Consider the following 21,063-nt stretch of genomic DNA (forward strand, 5'->3'; position numbering starts at 1 on the left):
TCTCAGCTAAGCAAGTAAGCACAAAATGATCAAGTAAGAGCAGAGCACTTGCTTCTTACATTTTGATAAACGTTAATCTCAATTTTGGGTCTTACTATTCAACCAGCTGACAGAATTAGTTCCTCAGAGATGTGAGGATGGGATTCTCCTCCGGACACAAACAGTGGCAGTGAGGGTGATGTTTTTGCTTAAGGTAACAAACGGGACTACTGTTTGTAAGAATGGGTTCTCATACACTTTTTTTCACCATATTTTGATCCACATTAGTACAGTTTTCTCTGGTTGTCCTTCCTCATGTTAGATTTAAAAGCCAGAGCATCTGAGGATTTGGGGAATTAATATTTAACTGTGAGTGTAAATAAGAAGATATTATCCACTTCTGGAGATAACATGCAAGTTCAAGACAGTGCCTACCTGCAAGGAATACTTCCGAAGCTCAGCATTTCTCTCCTCCCTACAACTTCAGGCTCTATCCAGCCTGCAGCAAGCAGGGATCAACATTTTAGGCCGGTAAACTTACATTTAGAAATCAGATGAGCCTTTACAAAGATATGGCCTTTATGAAAACATCTTTTACTTGCATGCACTGCAGTTGTCCTTGACTCTCCCCCAACACACACAGCACACATTTGGTTGTGGTGTCAAACCACAACAGCGCAGCACACCTTCCCATCACCTCCCTTCATTTCAACTGTTTATACGCTGAACGGCTCCGTTCAGCTTTCACGTCTTCACCACACAGTAACTTTTTGGCATTAACGAATGATGAAAAACACTCATCTGCTACATGTCAGCATATCTAGGAACCTTAGGAAGCAGCAGTACCCTAAGATATCTAAGATACTTCCATTGAGACTTGAATTAACGCTTATAGACGGTTTTCTTATTGTCGTTGTAGGAGGAGCTAAAATCAGCAGTAGTGACACAGGCACATGGCAGGTAAAAGACCAAAGCCTTCCAAAAGTCCTCAATAGAGCCTGTGAGTCACCTCCACAGGCTACTCAAGACATTTTCCTTCAGGAAAACTAAGAAGTCAATGGACAGAAGGAGTGTCAAGAAAAACCAGCCTTTGCATTATTGTGCTGCAGTCAGGTATGAGCTTCATGTCACTTGAAGACCCGCACTCAGGACTAAACACATTTTTCAGAGATGTGCAAGTTCACATCCTTGCATCCACTGCCTTCAAGATGGTGAATAAATGAGTCATGACTTCAAAACACAGAAACAAAGGAACAGGTTCTTTGCAGCAGGTTACTCAGATTTGGTGTTCAGCATTTCTGCTGTTCGTGGCATTCTTGACTTACACGTTCATTATATCTTAATTTCTGCACGTGACCTTTTTAAGGCCACTATTTATCAGGGCAGTACCACCTTGTTTTATTACCAGAACTCATCATTCAGAAAACACTTTCTATTCATGCACAAAATTTTAATTAAAAAAAGTGAAGAAGCACATCCCAGACAGCAGCCCAAATCAACTCAGATCTTTTAAAGCAGATCACTTACAGGAAATTGTTGTCATGCTTTTAAAAATGTTTAGGAGAAATTAAAGCAGTTAGTCTTTGGAGTGATCACCTTCTAAAGAGAATTACTTTTCTACTGCAAAAAGGACACTATTTGAAGAACTATAAAAGATTAACTCTTGTTTGATGTTTGTATTTTGGTGGAACCTGAAAGTGCTGACCAAAGCTGTACACATGGGTAACAAACCCACAATTCTTATCTCAGAATTTAAAAGCTGACATCAGGTGGCCAAACTGGAAGTGGAGAACAGCAAACAAATGCAAGGATTAAGAAACGTAAACACTGCTTTTTCTCCTTTATCCAGACTAATACGGTCCCAAGAAAGCCCAGACGATAGTGCTGTTTCTGCACCAGAACTGGCTCCTACCCAGTGCTTCACCCCCGCAGCACTCGGCGGCTGCTCTGCCCTCCCAGCCTGGCCCTGGCAGCAGCACGGCCGCTGGCATGTTAGCTCAGGTGCACTGCTACGAGCTGGGCCAGCCTCAAGCCAGCATTTGTAAAACCAGTTCATGCGCACGCAAGGAATCGCCTACCTACAAATTCAATCGTGTACACTCAGGAGTAGTGGCTTGTTAATGCAAAAGAAAACGTATTTCATTTTTCACTGTTTTGTATGAAAAAATGGAGAACAACTGCATTGAAAGAGACAGTGGAGCAGTAATAACAACGTTCACACACAATAAACTATACAATAATACATTTAAATACTACTGGTGTCTGACATGAAGAAATGCAAGTGCTGAAACTGAAAAATCTGGGTTTAAACATGATCTGTAGCTCATGCTGTATACAACGTTACACCAGCTGCTTCCTGCAGGTCGTTTTAACACGTACTATTCTGATTCTAAATGTAGGAAAGCCAACAGTTAATACCCTGCGCTCAGAACAGCATTTTACATTTACAGTACTAACATAAACATTCATGAGTTATGCCCCTGTGAGATAGGAAAGTAATATTGCATTCATTTTAAAAAGCAAAGAAAGTATGAGACAAACATTAAATGGACTTCCCAAGGCCACAAAGCCAAGTAGAGAAGGGAGATGTCTTTGTATATTGGTTACAAGACATTCTTAATGCAAACAGGTGATAGCACATCACTTTATATGTTAACTTTTACCCTTTCCTGCACCAGATCACCTGTAGAACAAAAGAACTCTTCCCTGTAAACACAAAGGTTGCTTATTTTAATGGTTCTCTACAACCATCTAACAGATTAACATTTCTATTTTTTTCCAAAGACAAGAATAGATTACTGAGAAGTAAGGTCAGACAACTTTTCTGTAAACCCTCAAAGTCAAAAGTTGTCCAGGACGTGAGAAGTCATCTTTTACCCCAGGCACGAGGTTATCCCTGTCACATATGAAAGCCTGGAATCTATGTAACATCCCTAGTATCATAACCCTTTCTTTTCAGCTGACAAACACCAAGGCCATAGCAAAAAAATGCCAGAGTCTACTTTTTACACGTTGTTTCCTTCATATTATAATTTAAATCAGAAAACACCCATAATCCTGCATTCTAGAGCTATGCTATCATGGGGTACATCTAAAACAAACACATACAAGAGCCATATTCCTTAAATTTGAAATATATACTATTTTCAAAACGGGTAAGATATAGAAAAACATACCAGCAAGCACTAATTTGTCTCACTGATCTATCCCCTCACTAGCCAGAGGCTACTTTTAACTACAGTGACTTAGCACAGGAATCTAAATTGTATAAATCAACGTCTCAATTAACATTTTGTTTAGGAAGATTAGAAAGAGTTACGGAAGAGAAACAGAATGTAATCATTTGCTAGCACAGTGGCTCCAGAGGTCTGAGAGCGAGTGCAAGAAGAATGGAGTTGAATGCGGGAAGGGTCCATTATTCTTTCAATAGCATCTGGTGCTGCAAAATATGCGCTTGCATACTTTCCTACTTGAAAAGCTTAAGTCTTCAGTAGCTCCTTGGTCTGGGAAAATGGCAGGCACCCAAATGCTAACCCAGGGATCTAGGGAAGAGATCTACCTGAAGAACAATATTTTTCAAGTGGCCTTAGAAGTGAAAAATGGCCATAATGAGAAGTCTCTTTCCCCAGGGGATTTTATTCCTTGTGTCTGGCTGCTGTTTGTCAGGTGCCATTCCCCGCACACATCCCCAGCACATTCTAATGCAAGAATGGAGAGAGGGCCTCTCTGAAAATAATCACACTTGCTGAAAGACCTGCCCTGCATAAATATCTCTAACAACAGTACAAACAGAAATCAGCCTTCTTGCCCAGTACTTTAGTTGAAATTTATGGCACTGCTGGCCGCGATTCTGTTATTACGATTCTACCTGGCTAAGGCTCAAAGTCACAGAAGTGGGAATTTCAGAGGTATTTTCAGAAACGTTGTAGCTAATCGGGGGCGGGGGGAAGACAAAAAAATAAATACCTAGTTCTAGAAATGCTGTACCCATATGTTAGTGAACAAAGCTATATATAAACTATATATTACACATATATACATACATGTATGAACAGACGTACCATAGAGATGGGACAGAGAAGTTAGGGTCGCACATGGCCTCTGAAATGATATTTAATGCTACACCTTGGGAATAATAAAGCAAAGGGGAAAAAAAAATAAAATCAAAGGGAATACTGAAAGACAGCCCCTTGTGTTCTTGCAAATATCACCAGCTGCTGGAGGATTTATATGCAGAAAAACTAGAAGTTGAGCTTTAACTTGAATTTCCCTTGCTTTCTTACTGGTTTGCTTCCAACCCTCGGAGTTTAATTAAAGTCCATCAGCCAAATTCTTTCTGTCTGAAGGCCCTAAATTATTCCTTTTTCAATTTCTCTGTATTGACAGACCCAGATATTTCAAAATCTCGAGCTTCCACTAACCTGAATTATGAATACCGCCCCCGACATGTTTTTTTAAAAAGTTAAAGGATTTCAAGATGATTGACACAACTAATACCAACAGCTATTGCTGGCCAATATGCAGGTGTGCAGGTACATAAAAGTTAAACTTATAAGGAGTAACTGTGCAAGGTAGAGCATTCTGCATTGCCGGTTCACATATCAAGGTCTAATAGCCATCTCTTCTTAATCCCCAGGAGAGTATTTCCTATTTGGTGACCGGGGAAGGAGAGAGTCTTATAAGAAATCTCTAAGACAAGTGGATAAGAAGTTTTACTGCTTGTAAAAGGAATCTCTATCTAATCTTCTCTAGCTGGGGAAATGGTGCAATAAAATTGATGGAGAAATGAAGGATTTAAAGCCAGAGAAACACAGGATTTCTCAAAGTAGAAACATAGAGGACATGCTGCCCTTAGGAATCGATCTCTGCTATTTACTCGATCTACTGGAAGAACTCCCGGGAAGCATGTCTTAGCAAGAGAAAGGAAAGTTTGCTATGCTCTTCATTTCCTGTGTAATTCCAGAAACTGCCAGCACAATACTGTTTGGGGAGAACCACACAACAGCTATTCAAGAGGGAATTCAGCATTGTATTCTGAATGAATGGAAACATTTTGAAAGATATATATTTGCTGTGAGTAAAGTAGAATGCAAACCCAATAAGGATCGTGGGCACACATATACCTTCAACCAGCTAATTGTATATTCTGACTCTTTCCATTGTGACTTTCACAATATTCTTAGCAGTGCTAAACATCACAATAAATCATCCAGGTTAGAGTTCACAGTAGCCATGAAGTAAGTGTAATAAATCAGCACTAAAAATATTATGCAACTACAGTTCAGTTGATACCTAGTGTAGCTAATTTTAATGGAGAGGCTATCACTTTTATGTATCCCTGCAAGTTAGCGATTTGGGATCTCAATGACCAGGATGAAGGAAAGGCTCTTCAAAGTCCTGTTTTCTTAGAATAAACTAGATGAACGGTTCCTTGCAAAAATCCCAAAGGTATTTCCCTTCAGCCCACTGCAAAAAGGTTCTGCTAAGCATGACATTTAAAGGATTAAAAAAAACCCAAAACAGTAACACAAAACGGTAAGGGAACCACAAGCTTTGGCTGGGTTCGGGAGCCAGGACCTTAGCCCCAAGCAGAATCAGACCTTTTAACTGAAGAGGAACAGTCACATGCCTCATTTCACCCTTACTTTGCTTTAAACTAGGCTGTTTCCTCCCCCCCATATTCCACATTGGCTGATAAATTCCCCAACGGCGGGTGTTAACTAACTCTGCATTCCAGTCTGCTCTGCGTCATGGAGTTCCACATCCCGCTGATGAGGAACACATGGTGGACATGTGGTACGGGAGAGCCTGACAGCGCTCGCACAAGCAGGGATAACTCCTCTGACCTTTGGCTTTTTTTTATTTCTCTGTCCCATCCCAACCACACAAAAAAGAGCCTGTGCCCCTCTGTTGCGTACTGGTCATTCTGGGATCGCCAGACATAAGCTGAAACCCTAAAATTTCAACAGGCAGCTACACTGAATACACACTATGGCTGAAAACATACGTTGAAAACGAATAATTGATCATTCTGCGTCTCTCCCCTAACCAGACCATTCAGAGGAACTTTTAGATCACACAGGTTACATCTGGATCAATTGGGGTAAATACGTCACAAAAACAACCAGTGATGGCTGCATTTCCCATCTCCTTTGTGAAATAAACTAACTCACAGCGTTGCTAAAAAATACACAGTGGCAACTGTATTAAAGCATTAAGATATCTTTCTAAAATGAACAGACCATTTGTCATCTTTTCAAGACCCGAGCCTGGCTTAGAGTAACAATGAGATTCAACTTCAGCATTGTCCAACCTGATGACTCATCGAGAGCACTGCATTTACCAAGTCACATGGACTCGAGGGTGTCCAAGCAATACAGTCAGTTCTTCCTCCTTTGAAACCTCTGAAAAGTAAAACCGAATCACAGGCTAAGTGCTGGTCTGAGACCGCAGCAGCAGACAGACAGACAGATGACTAATGACAATCCGCACAACACACATTTACTGACGATTAGAAACCAAATGCCGAGCCTCATGCTCTCTGCTTTTAGTCTTATGCGCACTGTAACGCTGGCAGGAATCTTGCAGTAAAATTAAATCCATTGCCAATAGGTCTTTCTATAGCTACATTCAATAGAAGTCCTTGCTAATATTCCAGACTCTAAGATTCATGACCTCTTACCTGTACAAGCTGTCAAGACATGGCATGACCTTTCTTTTATAAATAGGACCTGGATATGCTGCACATTCCTTTCAACCCCCCCACTGAATGAATAAAATAACACAGCAGCAGCAAAACACAACAAAATCCTGTGGAAGCAACAGTATTAAAATCACTAATAGCAGTAAGTTCTTTAAAATATAAAGTCAACATCTCATTAACTGCTTTGATAGTATGTTCATGTTTATTGTACAAGTATAACATAAAAGCACAAAATTAAGATGTTTTCCTTGTATTTAGCTACATCCATTTTAGAAACAATAAATCGTTTTAAAAATACTCCATTTCTGAAGTTGAAGGCTACACTCATCCCCAACGTATTTACAGAAAAAGCAGAGCAAGTTGAACAAAGTTTAAATGCAAAATAAAAGGGGCAAACTTTCTGAGAAAAATGAATGTCTTTTAGTTACAGCGGCTACTCTTAGTGAACTGAGAAACTTCTGAACAGGCACGCAAGACCTCCAAGGGCATCTTGAGAACCCCTACTCCCAAGTCATGGCTCAAAAAACAACTCACGGGACAATATATTTTTCTGAAACGTTCAGCAAAATCCTCTTTTGTAAAGAAATATGATTAAAGATACACCAACATTTTTAAAGTGTGGTTATAGTCTGAGAAGTTAGTGTGTAAAAATCACACCCTCTTATTCAATAGACCTAGTTCTCCTGTTTTGATTCAGAGTCAGATCCGCTTGCTTTACTGGCTAAAATAACTTTTTACAACTTACTAAATTCCTACTAGTACTGTGAAACCAATTCAGTTCTGGGAAGGGGAATCAGATTCTCTTCTGGATTGGGCATCTGCAAAAGGATTATTACCTAAATCAACGCATACAATTTCTATTTTTGTGATGGAGAAACCAAAAAGAACCTGACTTATTTTCTGGATGCTGGTCAGAAAATGTTACTTTTATTTATGGAAAGAGCAGATCTGAACTAACAGGAAAGACATGAAGATCTATGCCTCACTTTCTAAAAGTCACATTATAGAGAAAAACAAGAAATATCCAACATTTTTCCATACCATTCCTCAAAATATGTCATGAATGCAAAGGAAACTTAGTAACAAAAGTTTGCTAATAGTGAAAACTACCCACGTCCCCATCACAGGAACACCACATGTATATTCATCCTGTAGACAGCTGAGTCCAGCAAAGGGTGTTTGTTCCCTGGTCTGCCCTGAGTTGCTCCTCAAGATTTTCCTACTAACCTGGGTTATTGCATCCCTCCCTTCCCTACCAGTGGCACTGCTTGTGGGGACCACTCCCTAATGCACAAAGTAAAACAAACCAAGTTATCAAAGTCCTGCTGTTTAATCTATTAAAAGTAACACAACTCATTTTGACAACGTGGCTTACAACGTACTTGATCAGACACCCAGCTGGGGGCAAGCTGGAGCTGGTAGCCCCCTTCAGCAGCACAGCTGGATCTGGAAGAGAACATCTGCCCACGATCTATCTAGTTTAGGAAGCTTTACACAGTGGAGTATCTGCCTATACCTGTGCCATTCCCAGCATTTCTCATTTAAAAGAAAAAAAAATGCAAAAGAACCACCACAGAAGTGGCAGAGTATTTCAGATGCCAATTTGCCAAGGAGGGCAGTTTCAGAGAACAGAAACACTAAGGAAGTTGCAGTGTGTTTATATATTATCCACTTATTTAAAACAAATTATCAGCAGAAAAAAAATAAGGCAATACCCCAAGGCAACAGAAAGGAAATCAAGTGTATCAAAGCTATTCCTGAACTCCCATTACCTACCCACTTGGCAACGCTGACTTTTAAAATTATACTACACCATTCATTTTTACTCTCATGATGCAAGGGGAAAAGGAAGGAAAAAAAAAAACAACCAAAACTCTCCCATCTTACCCCCCTCTTTTTATTAAAATATCTTAAAAACAGATCTGCATTGTTACTTCAAGGTTACTAATGTTAGTACTGCATATATTTATAGATGAGGTATTCCTTTCTGTCTGAAGCACAGAGGTACATGAGGTAATAAGTAGCTGGAATTGTCATGGTGATTTATTAACATATTCTCTAGGAGAAGCCCTGCACCTGTGTCTGTGCAGACAGAACACCCACGAAGGCTGAACTCACCCTTACACAGCCCACAAGATCTTAAAAGGAAATGCTCCAAATTTAGACCTGCTCTAACAGGTGTCTTTTACTGTCTCACTTTGCATGACCATAAATATCAGAGGTGGAGCAAAAAGCTCCCCATCCATTGTAATCGTGCTTTGAAAACAAATACCTTTGCCCTCTCCGAAAGCAAAGGCAGCAGCTATGGAATTCTCATCATTTCCTCACTCCTTCATCCTGCCAAGACCGAAGTCAGAGAGATGTCACTGGCAAAACCAGGCTCCAGGGATGAGCACATAACTATTTTTTTTCTCTTCAAAAGGCCCTAAGCTGGCTCTGAAACTTCCCCAAACTGTATTTCTTTCATTCTAGTATCTCATCTTGCAGCTATTTGCCAAAGTGAATGACATGCACAGGCTGTTCAGGGCTTTTTATAAGCTCTCATTACCCAAACAGGGAACCATTTCCTTGAAAAAGCTTTCCCCAGCAGCATTAGTCTCTCTAGGCACCACCAATAAATTTGTTTCCTGGCCCATCCTGATGCACACAAAAACGTGCCTGGATGAATGTATTTGATACTGTTTTGCACTTGTTTACTGGAGGGAGGATGCTACCTGTGGGACTTGTCATCAGGCATCAGGGTGATTAACAGCACGGGGCGGGGGGGGGGGGGGGGGGGGTTGATGTGGAAGGACAATTTTAACAGCTGAATGGAAAGCTTTGACAGATTTGCTCTGGCAAGCAAACGAGAAAAATCCAGACTCCTTTCTGTGGTGTAACAAGGAGAGGCATTCTTGAAACCAAAACGGCTATCCACAACTCACAAAATCCCCAAAACAAATCAAAACAACAAATCTGGAAAAGAAATCCTAGCCAAACTGAGAAAGAGAATTACAGGTTACCATGAACTTAGAAATCCTATTAAAACGTTTCATTCTCTAACACTTTCATTATTACAAAATGCCTGAGTCAAGAGCAAATAAATATTTAATACTCAACAGGTACTCAGGAGAATGTGTGTTTTCCCCTGTCCCTCCCCACCAGCTGCTTTTTTATGGCAGGAAAGTGAAGAGCGTGAAATCCAATGATAGGAAGAAGGCAAAGGTCAGGAAAAAGGTTTTTCTTCAAGGATTTAAATTAGCGTTCTACAGCTTTGGATGTTTTGTCAACACAACTTCCCTCCTGTGAGGAGGGGAAGCCAAAGGTCCTTTGAACCATTTCTGTAAGGGATCTAGATTTTTACCAGTAACAGGATTCCTAGCTTTAAAGAAAAGTTCATCTTCCTTTCCCATTCCTTTCACCACTCCCTCCCCTGTCCCTCGCTGCACTCCCCTCCTTAAAAAGGGAGACAAAAAAGAAAATAGAAAAAGAAAAGGATCTGAAGAGCAAAACAAGCACTGAAGGAGTTCTAGAGTTCATGTAACAAGACCACCATAGCCCTTCAAAGGGACCATTAAAAGCAAAACACACAAAAGCAACACCCTCGAGATGTCTATTGTATTTTACAGAGGAACAAATGAGTGCACCGGAAATTCTCCCATCTTGCCACAAAGTCTGTTATTTCATCAAAACAAAGTTGAGAGATCAAGAAACAGCCAAGATGGTAGCTGAAAGTCAGTCACTTTAAGTGATCCATGAAGAAAAACGAGATTGGGCTTGCTCTTTCCCCCCTCCCCCCTCCCTGCTTTACTATGATGTATTAAAAAAAAACAAACTTCAAAGTTCATTTTAAGCGTCGCTTTTGTTTCTTACATGAGAAAGTCAGGGCTTGAGCAGGTCTAGACAACACAGTGGTTAAAACACCATTAGCTGCCAACACTTTGTCTTCCTAGAGCTCCCACAGTTGTTCCTACCCTGGAATTGCCTCATTTGAAAATATTTTGCAATTTCCATATACTATTTTGCTTCCCTCAGAGCTTCTCCAAGATGGCAGCTATACAACAAAGAGAGCGCATGAGCATCCACAGCAGGCAGTTTCAGATGTCAGAGTCTCACCCAGGTGGATACTGGCCCAATGCTTCTGCCTAACGCTTCAAAGCATCTTTTTCTTATTTTTTTTTCTTCTTTTTAACACTTAGCAGATCTTCTCTCTGTGCTTCTAGACTATCCAATCATCTGTGGGCTTTACTTGGAGGGCGGTTAACACTTTACATTAGCTTTGATAGCTGTGCATATGGAAATGTAAGAAAGACAGTGAGACATACAGATTTTTATCCCATCTGTATATCATCCCAAACAGTTATGCTCAAGAAGATCTGCTGAAGACAATGTAACTGAACAGGTGTTCCTGAAAGCAAAGTTTGGCCTGCAGGATAAAGCCTGATTAATTTACCTATAGGGTAACAGGAATGAGAATCCTCTGGTTAGATGAACCTGTAAAATCAGAGGTCAACTAAGATCACACATGTTACAGCAATTTCTGAGTCGTTATATCATAGCCACCCACTAGTGCTAGGAGAAAGCCATAAAGACAAGCCCGTGACTAACAGCAGATAAAATATTCCTCCCTAGCCCAAAACAGATCTATTAGTCTTCATTTGCACAAAAACACAGAATGCGACAGTGCTGAATTTCCTAAACTATGCAGATCAGCTGCTATGTATGTACAGAAGGCTTGTCTGCAGCTTAGTCCCTGCCATGCCCAAGAAAAACCCAGGAGAGAACCAGTGGGAACACGCTGGGACAGGCTTTTTCCATCACAGCATTTAACACATGGCTCACTCTTGACCACCTTCCTTCTAGGGTAATCCTTAAACTCCGGCAGAAGAGAGGTCATCTTTCCACAGGCCCACAGCACCTCCCCTCAGATCTCATAGTGGGATGTTCAAGGCAAAATTACACCTAGCTGTGGCCCGCAGCACACACCAGAAGCATTTTCACAGAAGAGATTATCTGAGGGCAGACCCCAGATGTCCACATCCTTGACTTACAAGGTCCACATGGATGAATTTCCCATCTCTCAGATGGCTGCCCTGCAGGTGTCTAATCTCACAGAGGTGAAAGTCTGTCAGGCTGGGACAGACTACAAAGGCTGGCCTCTCAAGGAGCAGGCAGAGCTTTCCACAGAACATGTCAACCAGTGTGTGTCCGAGAAAACTAAAATCACTGTACAGAAGAGCGTAAAGAACAACAAGCCATCTTTCCTTCTTCTACTGATGGATACGAATTAAGCTGTGCGAGAAGCTCTGCTAGTCTGGTGTATTTAATAAAATCATCCAATTCCCCAGTGCAGTTTAATGGTGGATATAACATGGATTCTCTAATGAACCGTTTGGGGCCTGGAAAGACAGCTGAGGGTTTGTGCCTTGTATGCAGAAGAGTGTCATGAAATCCTGAGAGCCTCTCCCAGATACTCTGTAAATCCATTTGGGACTCGGCCATTGAGACTAGCATTTCATTTACAGACATAGGCCTACCACTTCTGACTCTCTGAATCTAAACTGTATCTGAACTATAGCAACACTGTCTTCGTTTCTAGGAGAGTTACCTTTTCACCCATTCCTTTTCTTTCTCTGGAATTTTTCACAATAAAGGTATCAGACAAGCCTATCAACTGGTTGTCATGATGTAATGAATAATAAAATACTGTTTCCTGAATATTGCAAAAGCTGCTTTTCCTCTTCCCTTCTCATCCTACTTTGTCTTTAACCATCATTCCTAGTCCACAGTTATTTCCCCCCATTACAAGTTCAGTTTCTATTACAAGGACTCATAAGCTTACTTCTGAAGGATGGATCTTTTAATGACAAGTTCTTCATCCAAGTCAGCTTCATTAGCCATGAAGAGCAACCTTTTTCCTGTGTCATCCACTCCAATGAAGTCGCGCTGCTCCACTGAAGTAGAAAATCAAACACAATCATTATATAACCCTGGCTTAATGCAGGCTGGAAAGACAAACGGGACCACCAACCATCCCCAAAATACTAGCTTTCAGACTAATCCAGCAAATCAACGCATTTGCAAAATTTATCCACAACATTTATTAATTTTTTTCAGTCAGGGTAGCTGATGTATATCCTGACTTTCAAAACATTGGCCGTGCAAGCTTTTTGTATCCTTTTAATGAAGATGCCAACTACAGGTCCTGATACTCCATCTTGAGCTGTGCTTTCCTTCTCTCTCTTCTTTTTTTTTTTTTCCTAAAAAAACCCAACCAAAAAACAATAACAAAAAAACCACCCCAAAACCAACAAATCTGCGAGCTGAATTTACGCAACAAACCCAAGGCAAGCAGAGAGTTCTTCAAAATCCACTGCTTCTTCCTCATCATAAATCACTCCACATTAGAATGTGGTGGTCTGGAGAGGATTGATTTCAGTTACGACATAACTATTTTGCAACTCATCTCTTATTTCAGATAAATACTGATAGCGATAGGAAACCTAAATCACATACCCAAACACACATAAAGTATAGATTCTAGGACTCCTACCATTGATGTTTCTGGGTGGGTTCACTTAGTTTAAATACCTATTTATAAAACTGCCAACCAAGAGAGTACCTAATAGTCACGTGTATTACCGGGGCAATCCCCATCTCCTGCAATCAGTGACTGTGCATCAACAGTGACTTTGGTCTACTGAAATGTAAAGCATTTATTCTTGAACAGTTTTCCACAACATCTGAATACAGAGGTGGCAGTTTATTCTAACTTGCACTTCATAGTATGTTCCACCACTCTGGTGGCAACTAGACACTGGTCTTTACAGGAACACAGACTGTACAAGAAAGCCATGGTACAGTTCTAACAAAAATCTATGTTCTCCCACTAAATACTATTATTTTGGGCCAAACTGGCAAATATTCAATCTCTTAAATTCTAAGCCTTTAACCACGTTGGAGTAACAGCATGCCCTATAAGTAGCTGATTCTCTAAGATCTTTTCTCAGACAAACTCTTTTTAACCCTGTTTTCCCCAGTTTAGCCTTGTCTCTTGTTTTCCTTATATCTGTTCCTTCAGAGTTACCATAGCAATAACCACTATCAAAATACAGTCAAATCTACACAGCTGTTGAAAGTTCTCCTACTGGCAGCCTTTGATCCAAGTGATCAAGCATACCCTCTTCAGAAATCCCCCCCCATCCCCTCTCAGAAATTAATCACACAGCAAAGTAGTACAAAAATAGGCCTGAACATGTAACACTATGACAAATTAAGTAGAATTTGCATAAAGCTCACTTGCTGTAAAAACTCAGAAATAAGTCTTGAAAGCAGTGTCGATTCTCATGCTAAGGAGAGTGATGAAGTTTTGAGATTAGGGGCTAACTGATCATCGCCACTGCCACCTAACCAGGCTCTCCTGACAGGCTAGAAACACAGCAGTGGCCAGTTTTCCTCCACCAAGGTACCAACACTTCCCTCAAAGTTCAGGTCGTGGCTGTCCACCTCCAGACTGTTTTACAGTGATGTAACATATGACACTGCTATAGCAAAGCTCTATGCAATAAGAAAAAGGGGGAAACTTGATGAAAACAGGACCAAGTACATAACTGTCACTAAACTGGTTTCTCTTGCTCGTATGGATAGGGAAGAAACAGACAGTGAAACCATCTGAGCGCGCTATTTTTTTTGGTAGTGGATGCCAGGTCAGGTTTTTCCCTGTACACTAGCAATAAATAGTACTACTTGTGTAATTAGAAAAGACAAAACCTACTACTAAAATCAATTACCCAGAGATACAAGAGTCCTCTTTCAAACCACACTGGCATTACTTAGTGAGGAAAAAAATAAATGGAAGAATGAATACGTAACTCGTTTACAAAATCTCTGCAAGGGAAGTATGAGAAAAATGTTAAAGCTGCAGTGATGGTAACTAAAAAAAAATGTTTAAAGTATAAAAATGGAATGCAGGATGCGTCTTGCCTCCTCACAATAGATAAATGATTTGACACAGCTATTGCAATTTATTAATTACCTTAGAAATTAGATCCCCATCAATTCTGAGGGCTTTAATAACCCAAAGAAATCATGACATCACAAGAGAATGGAAGTTCAGCAATTCGGTGATGAGAAGAAATAATTTTCAGTCAGATTTTCTAAAATGCTTTCTAATCAAACATAATTAATTGACACGTGGGAAAAGGACACCTTTGTTAAAGATTCAGTATTCCCACCCCTTCAATTAAAGGGAGAGAATTCACACGATGCAGTCTGCAAGACCACCAAGAGGTCTTCTGGCAAACACAGGGAACACCAGCGATGACATGCCTGCTGCTTTCAAGACAAGAAAAACAAGCAGGAAAGAGTCACCATCTTTTCTGCCTTTCTTTATACACAGAAAGGTTCAGACACTCTTTTCCACTCAATCCCTTGCAGGTCATCTTTAAGCACATGGCTCCATTCTGGGTGTCTGAATTCCTGACATACACTGTTTATTTGGGTTACTACCATTCACTAGCACTCTGGTTTTTCTTTCTTTTTTTCCTTTTTTTTTATTTTTATTGCCAGGTCTCTTATTGATCAATTAAAAAAGCCAATGAGATTATTATTGTCAATATATGATCCCCCAATTATAAAAGCCAATGAGTTATGTCAAGCATTTCAGGAAACCATCAATACGAATTTATAGCTGGTTAACACTGCAATTCATGCTAATTAAAAAACTGTTCCTCATCTCATAGTTCTTGTTTAATAATATCCCGAAAGCAACAACTTTACATCGGATTCCTTGACATATGTGAAAAAAAGTCTTGTTGCTCCTTTTCAAAAAATGAATGAATTTGTAGGAATAGTGAAACAATAAATAAGCTGCCAAAACACCTAGTGGCTCATCAGGACTAAGGATCCATTGCCCAGTGCTAACACTGGAACAGTACAGCTCAAGTACCTATATGTGTCACGATTCAGAGAAGGAGCTAACAGTCCACATACTATGAAAAGCTGCCTGACACATTCCATGTTAGTATCTTGTCTTCAGTTGCATCAAATTTTAACTGTTTTGGATGAAATTTCCAATGCCAGGTACTTGCCTTAAGAGGAACATTTGGAAAACTTCGGCAAAACCAGTTCAGCTACTTCTAAAGCTACAGAAAAAAACCAAACAACAGTGTTAAGCCTAAGCTTAAATGGTTAGGTGGCCCTTCCCTTGAAAAGCTCTGGTATTCCAGGTCTTTGGGGAAGCAGCATGACACTCAGTAAGTGCTGCTGACCTGTGTATCAGGAATGTGCTTTTTGCCATCTGACTCCACTATAAATCTTTGAAAAACCTGCAGTTTCACGTGCTCTTTCAAGACCTGTATTTTTGCTGCAAAAATTTCTGCGTATTTTCATTCTTAAGGAAAGGTTGTTTCAATTCCTCAGCTCCTAGAACTGATCAAATTGCAGGTGCCATCTAATGTCTTCTGTACCACCGGCTGGTACAAGCAAAGCATACAAGCCATGAGGCTCCACAGCCATGCTGTGATGACTGCTCCAGGGGGAAGAGCTTGATCTGTTGTGTTTTTGCAACCTGTTTTTTACAAGGAAATAGAACTTATAAGCTCACAATGGTGAGGGGAAAGAAAAGCGTAAAAACAAGGACTCTGCAAGACGGAATGGAAGGGAGAGACAGTAGTCCCTGAAAACTGGTGGAAATTGGCACTGTCTGTGAAAGGACACTGGACCACTGAAACAGGAATCAGAAGAGAAGAAAAAAGGTGACTATGGGCAGATAAATGAAGCAGGTCAAGATGAGAAGTCACAAGTGGAACAGGGGATGGGACTGGTAGTGAAAGAAAGAGTAATATATGAGAAAGAAATGCCAGACTCTCGACACGGATCCTTGAAGTAGGAGACTAAGCAAAGAGAACAAGAATGGAGGCTAGTGGTGGCAAGAAGCCAGCATGGGAGGAGAGGCAGGGATGAGCTAGGACAACATTGACAGCAATAGGGTGCATTCAGTCAAGTAGGAATGAAAGGTAGGAGGGTCCGGTGCTTCCTAAAATGTACTGCCCCTCTCCAGAACATGGAGAAGAATCCAAAATGCCTCAGTCTCAGCACTCCCCTGATTTTAGCAAATGACTGAAAAAAGTCTGGTAGGGTACATATCTCATCCGAGGCAGTTCATAGGAAACAAGTTACTAGACAGCTCAAGTAGAGCAGCTTTGAGTGGGAGACCTTAGCATCCAGCCCCACAGAAAAACACTGTGGGTGTCAAAACACTTCCACATGATGGAATTTTAATGTTTTTAAGTTTGGTCTTTTACAGATCTGAGAAGTCATACACTAATTTTAACAAATCACATAGGAAAAGTAATGCCACAAAGTCAAGCACACAGACATTAAAAACCAAGCAAATTAAGAATGTGTGTGCAATTTGATATGTTTACTTTTATGAATAGTCTTCAGATGATCTTGTTTATCCTCAAAGACCTCCTTGCCCCCACCTTGTGCACTCAGAGCTCACGTATTGGGCAGCTCTATGATGTTTAACTATAGATCCATTAGTTTACAACACCTGAATGCTCAACTCCATGGTTGCAGTAGTGCTCTTGACAATATTTTATGTGCCACTATCACGTAGATTGCCTTTTAAAAACCAGGGAGGTTTAGAGCTGTTTGCAAGTCCACGTCCTAAATGATTTCAGCCCTACTATCCTTACACTTTGCTCCAGAAAATCTTTTCATGGAGAGTCTAGGCAGCTTTCTTTTAAAACACGTTTGCTCCAATTTCAGATGCACACGCAGTCCAACTGTTGGCTTGCATTTCACTTCTCTCTCAAACAGTTTGAAGCTACAGTTTCTTATTTGTATTACTATAGTGCCTCTGATCTTTAATCGTGGACCAGAACCCACTAAGTGGCAATAATCAAGCCTCAGCAATTTAACAGATATCATTAAAAGAAAATGAGAGGTATGGTATGGGAACAACTGTATGGTATTAAGTACTTTTAGCATATAAGTAAAATGGGGATACTAGCCCTGCCCTGCCTTACAGCAGTGTTGTGAGAATAGATACATTAAAGATTACAAGGTACTAACTAAGATATTATGGTAAGAGGGACAAGATAAGCATCTAACAAAGTCCTTGAAATCAGTGGGAGTTTTGCCTAGCAAAAGGCTCCTGCATGTGATCTCAGAAGAGTAATTCTGTGCAGAACACGAGAGGGGGGAATTTCTAGAAGTATTTGCTACCCATCTAACGCTGTCCCTACAGTCAGTGGTAAAATTCCCAGCTATAATCTGGTTGATGCTTAGTGCTCTTGAAAAACCTAACAGTTTTAATGTTCATATGTAACAAAAATCTAGGGTTTGATCCAAAACTCACTGAAGTCACCTGGAGCTTTTCCCTTAACTCTTGTAAACTTTGGATCAGAGCCTGCAAGATTACATGAGTCTAATACTTAATTGTGAGCTGGAAAAAACCAAGTCACACCCCCAGCAGGGAATCTCAGGAAAAACATAGGGTATCCGTACCTTTTTTATTTCTTTCGCTCTGGGATTGACAACTAAATGTATCATACATACTAGTAGTTTCTCTATCATTTATTAATAAATAAATATCTGTATGCTTATCTACATACCTGGCTTTTTTTTCCCTTTCTGTCCTGGTACCACTTCTGTGGGTTCATGAGTTTTCTTCATCAACATGGAGAGAGTAGCATCATGTGTCCGAAACAGATCCACAACTTTATATAAATCAACATCTGTGATCAGATCGCAGCTCAACACCAAGACATCAGTCTGTGAAATAAAAAAAAAAAAACAAACCCTTCAGAGATACAAACAGCCACATATGGCTTAGCATTTGAGGACTCAACAACAAATACACCCAATAACTTTTTCTTTAATTTAAAAAACACAGGGTCTGCCATAATCTGCCAAAAATAGTTACTGATTTTCACCAGTTCAACTTTTATTGAGTCCTGCTGCTACTGAATTAGTTATTTGGTTAATGATTATCCAGCTCTGGACCATAAAGAATATGTGACCATCTGAACCATCATCATCTGCTCCTAAGGGAAGGAATGAGGACACAGAAGCCATGGCTTTCAAGACTGCCATGAAATTCTGCAGTATCTGCAACAGCTACTTTTAGTTACATAATGATGTAGAAAAGAAATCTTTCTGAAGAAATCTTTTTTAGCTGACTTGGCATCTGGCTACAAACCACTGGAAAAGATATTTAAACTATGTTATTTTATCGGGGGAAAAAAAAGCAAAGACTATCTAGGATGTGATTTACTCAGTAATTACACTGCGATGGTGGGCTCAGTTTAGAAATACATTTCCTAAAACCAGCAATACCTTTTATATATATATAAAAAAAAGAGGAAGTTAGGTCCTATTTAATAACAGGCTTGTATTTAATTTTCATCTCAAAGGATTCTGAAGTGCCTTACAAGGTATTTAAGAGAACTGCTGCATACATCACAGAAATATTGTCACATATTGAGTGAGATGTAGCAGCTTCATTAACCATGCACACTATCAATACACTCAGGCTAAAAACTCTTACTTAGAAACAATTTTCTGTATTTCACGTGGGTTGTGGAATATACTGCCAAAAATCTACTAGTTCAGCAATTATCTTCATTTAAATTAATCCTAACGTAATATTTGTGCAGCATGGCCTACAGAAAAGTAGCAAGTTTCCACTTTATTTTTTGTTAATGATCAACCTTCTAAATGTGTCTCAAGAAGATAGCGCTTCTTTCTTGTTGTTTACCATTTTCACTTTCTGTGCTACCATTTACTATGGTAAGCCTCCCTGCAGAGTGTGATGCGGCTTCCTAGTTTTGTCTTTTAAAAAGACATTATTTAATAAGAAGGGCACTAGAAAATACTTGGTAAAACCTGAGCTGATTAACTCATGGAGGATCAGTAATTCTACTTTTACTTTTGAAAATAACATTGGTTCAAAGTGAACTAGTTCAGCACTGACCTTTTAATTACAGAAAGGATTATTATAGAAAGGTTTGCTTTACAGACTTTATCTAATACTAGGAGATTCCACATTGTAGGTGAGACTAATCGAGGTCTGGTATTTACATTACTTGACAGGTTCTCCTACAAATGCTATGCAGTTTCACATGTTTACCGATAAGTCATTGGAACTCATCATGTCACAAACTGTCAGAGCTGCTGATCCGGCATGCTGTGCAAAAGGTCAAGCTCTTCAATTTTCATTTGATTTCTCCCCACTTTACTGAGAAACACCTGGCTGCTTTACAGGAAGGAACGATGTGCAGGTTGAGAATTTTACACATTCAAAACCTGACTCGCATCGCCCCTTTGAACATATTCTCAAAATGTGTATTTTATATTACAGTTTTGCCCAGGAGAAGTGCTTTAATTATCACTTCTCTAAAACAAACAACATGCACATATTGGAAAAAAACCCCACCAACCCAAACCACTAAAGCAAGCTGCCTAGCACTCTGGAGCAGCCCTGCTCCAACATTCCAGTGTGTACAAAGAAAGTAAGAAAAAAAATCCAACTTGGTATGGAAGTAAATCTCCTGCTTCATAACTAAATAGCGAAGAAACACATATTAAATATTATGGAAAATCCTGCAAAATTTTCACATATTCTGTTTTTACAATAGCACAAACGAGCTACAATATTTGCAGAAAAGGCCAAAAGGTATCCAAGACCCACATAAATAGATCCGTACTTTTCAAACTCAGTTTGTAGAATGAAGAGATTGCTGGCTTCAAATCTAAATGCATGCAACTCCAGTGACGAAAATAAGAAATAATAATAAAAAGAGAGAGACAGACACACCAATGGACTTATCCTAAGGAATGAGTATCTGGACTTGTAAAACAAACCTTGTAATTATTTCACATTTTACTAAATGCTTTAATCTGTCACTATAGCAAAAACCCAACCAGCGTTTCATAGTCGTGAACAGGCTCCTGGGTTTTTTTCTCCTCACTATAGGACAAGCTTTTTGCAAAAACTGAATGCAAGACCCCTGAGGAGCATACGGGAACAGAACCACCAAATGTCTGGTTGCCATCTGTTCTACCCATTTACTCTCCCAATATGTAAATAAACGTCAGTGAGCGCAGGGACCAGTGAAACACACAGTTGCTCTGTAAAGCCCACATTTCTGCCTCTCCTCCTGATGAGCAGAGCAGTGGCCTCAGAAGCACGCTGAGAATACACCATGAAAGGCTCTTTTGGGACTTGACAGCCTCCCCTTTGAAACACCACCCCCCTCATAAATAAAGCCCTCACTGTCTAATGGATGCACTTTTTTTTCCAGTGTACAACTCCTGAACGAATAAACTAATGGCTGAATGAAAAAATAAACTATCCTAGAATCCTAGCAGAAGTGTGTGTTTTTCTTTACGTT

The 21,063-nt window shown here is 39.9% G+C and overlaps 1 protein-coding gene across 1 annotated transcript in view; it reads right to left on the reverse strand.

Annotated features, from left to right (window-relative positions):
* EIF2B3 (eukaryotic translation initiation factor 2B subunit gamma) overlaps positions 1 to 21,063 on the reverse strand; it is a 102,977-nt gene that overhangs the window by 63,009 nt on the left and 18,905 nt on the right. The window contains exons 4-5 of the mRNA XM_074597732.1: positions 18,283 to 18,442; positions 12,504 to 12,615 (exon numbers count right to left, since the gene is read on the reverse strand). Coding sequence (XP_074453833.1) covers positions 12,504 to 12,615; positions 18,283 to 18,442 — 272 coding nt within the window. The remainder of the gene's footprint in view (positions 1 to 12,503; positions 12,616 to 18,282; positions 18,443 to 21,063) is intronic.

This window comes from Larus michahellis, chromosome 8 (assembly GCF_964199755.1).
Source record: "Larus michahellis chromosome 8, bLarMic1.1, whole genome shotgun sequence".
Taxonomy (NCBI): Eukaryota; Metazoa; Chordata; class Aves; order Charadriiformes; family Laridae; genus Larus; species Larus michahellis.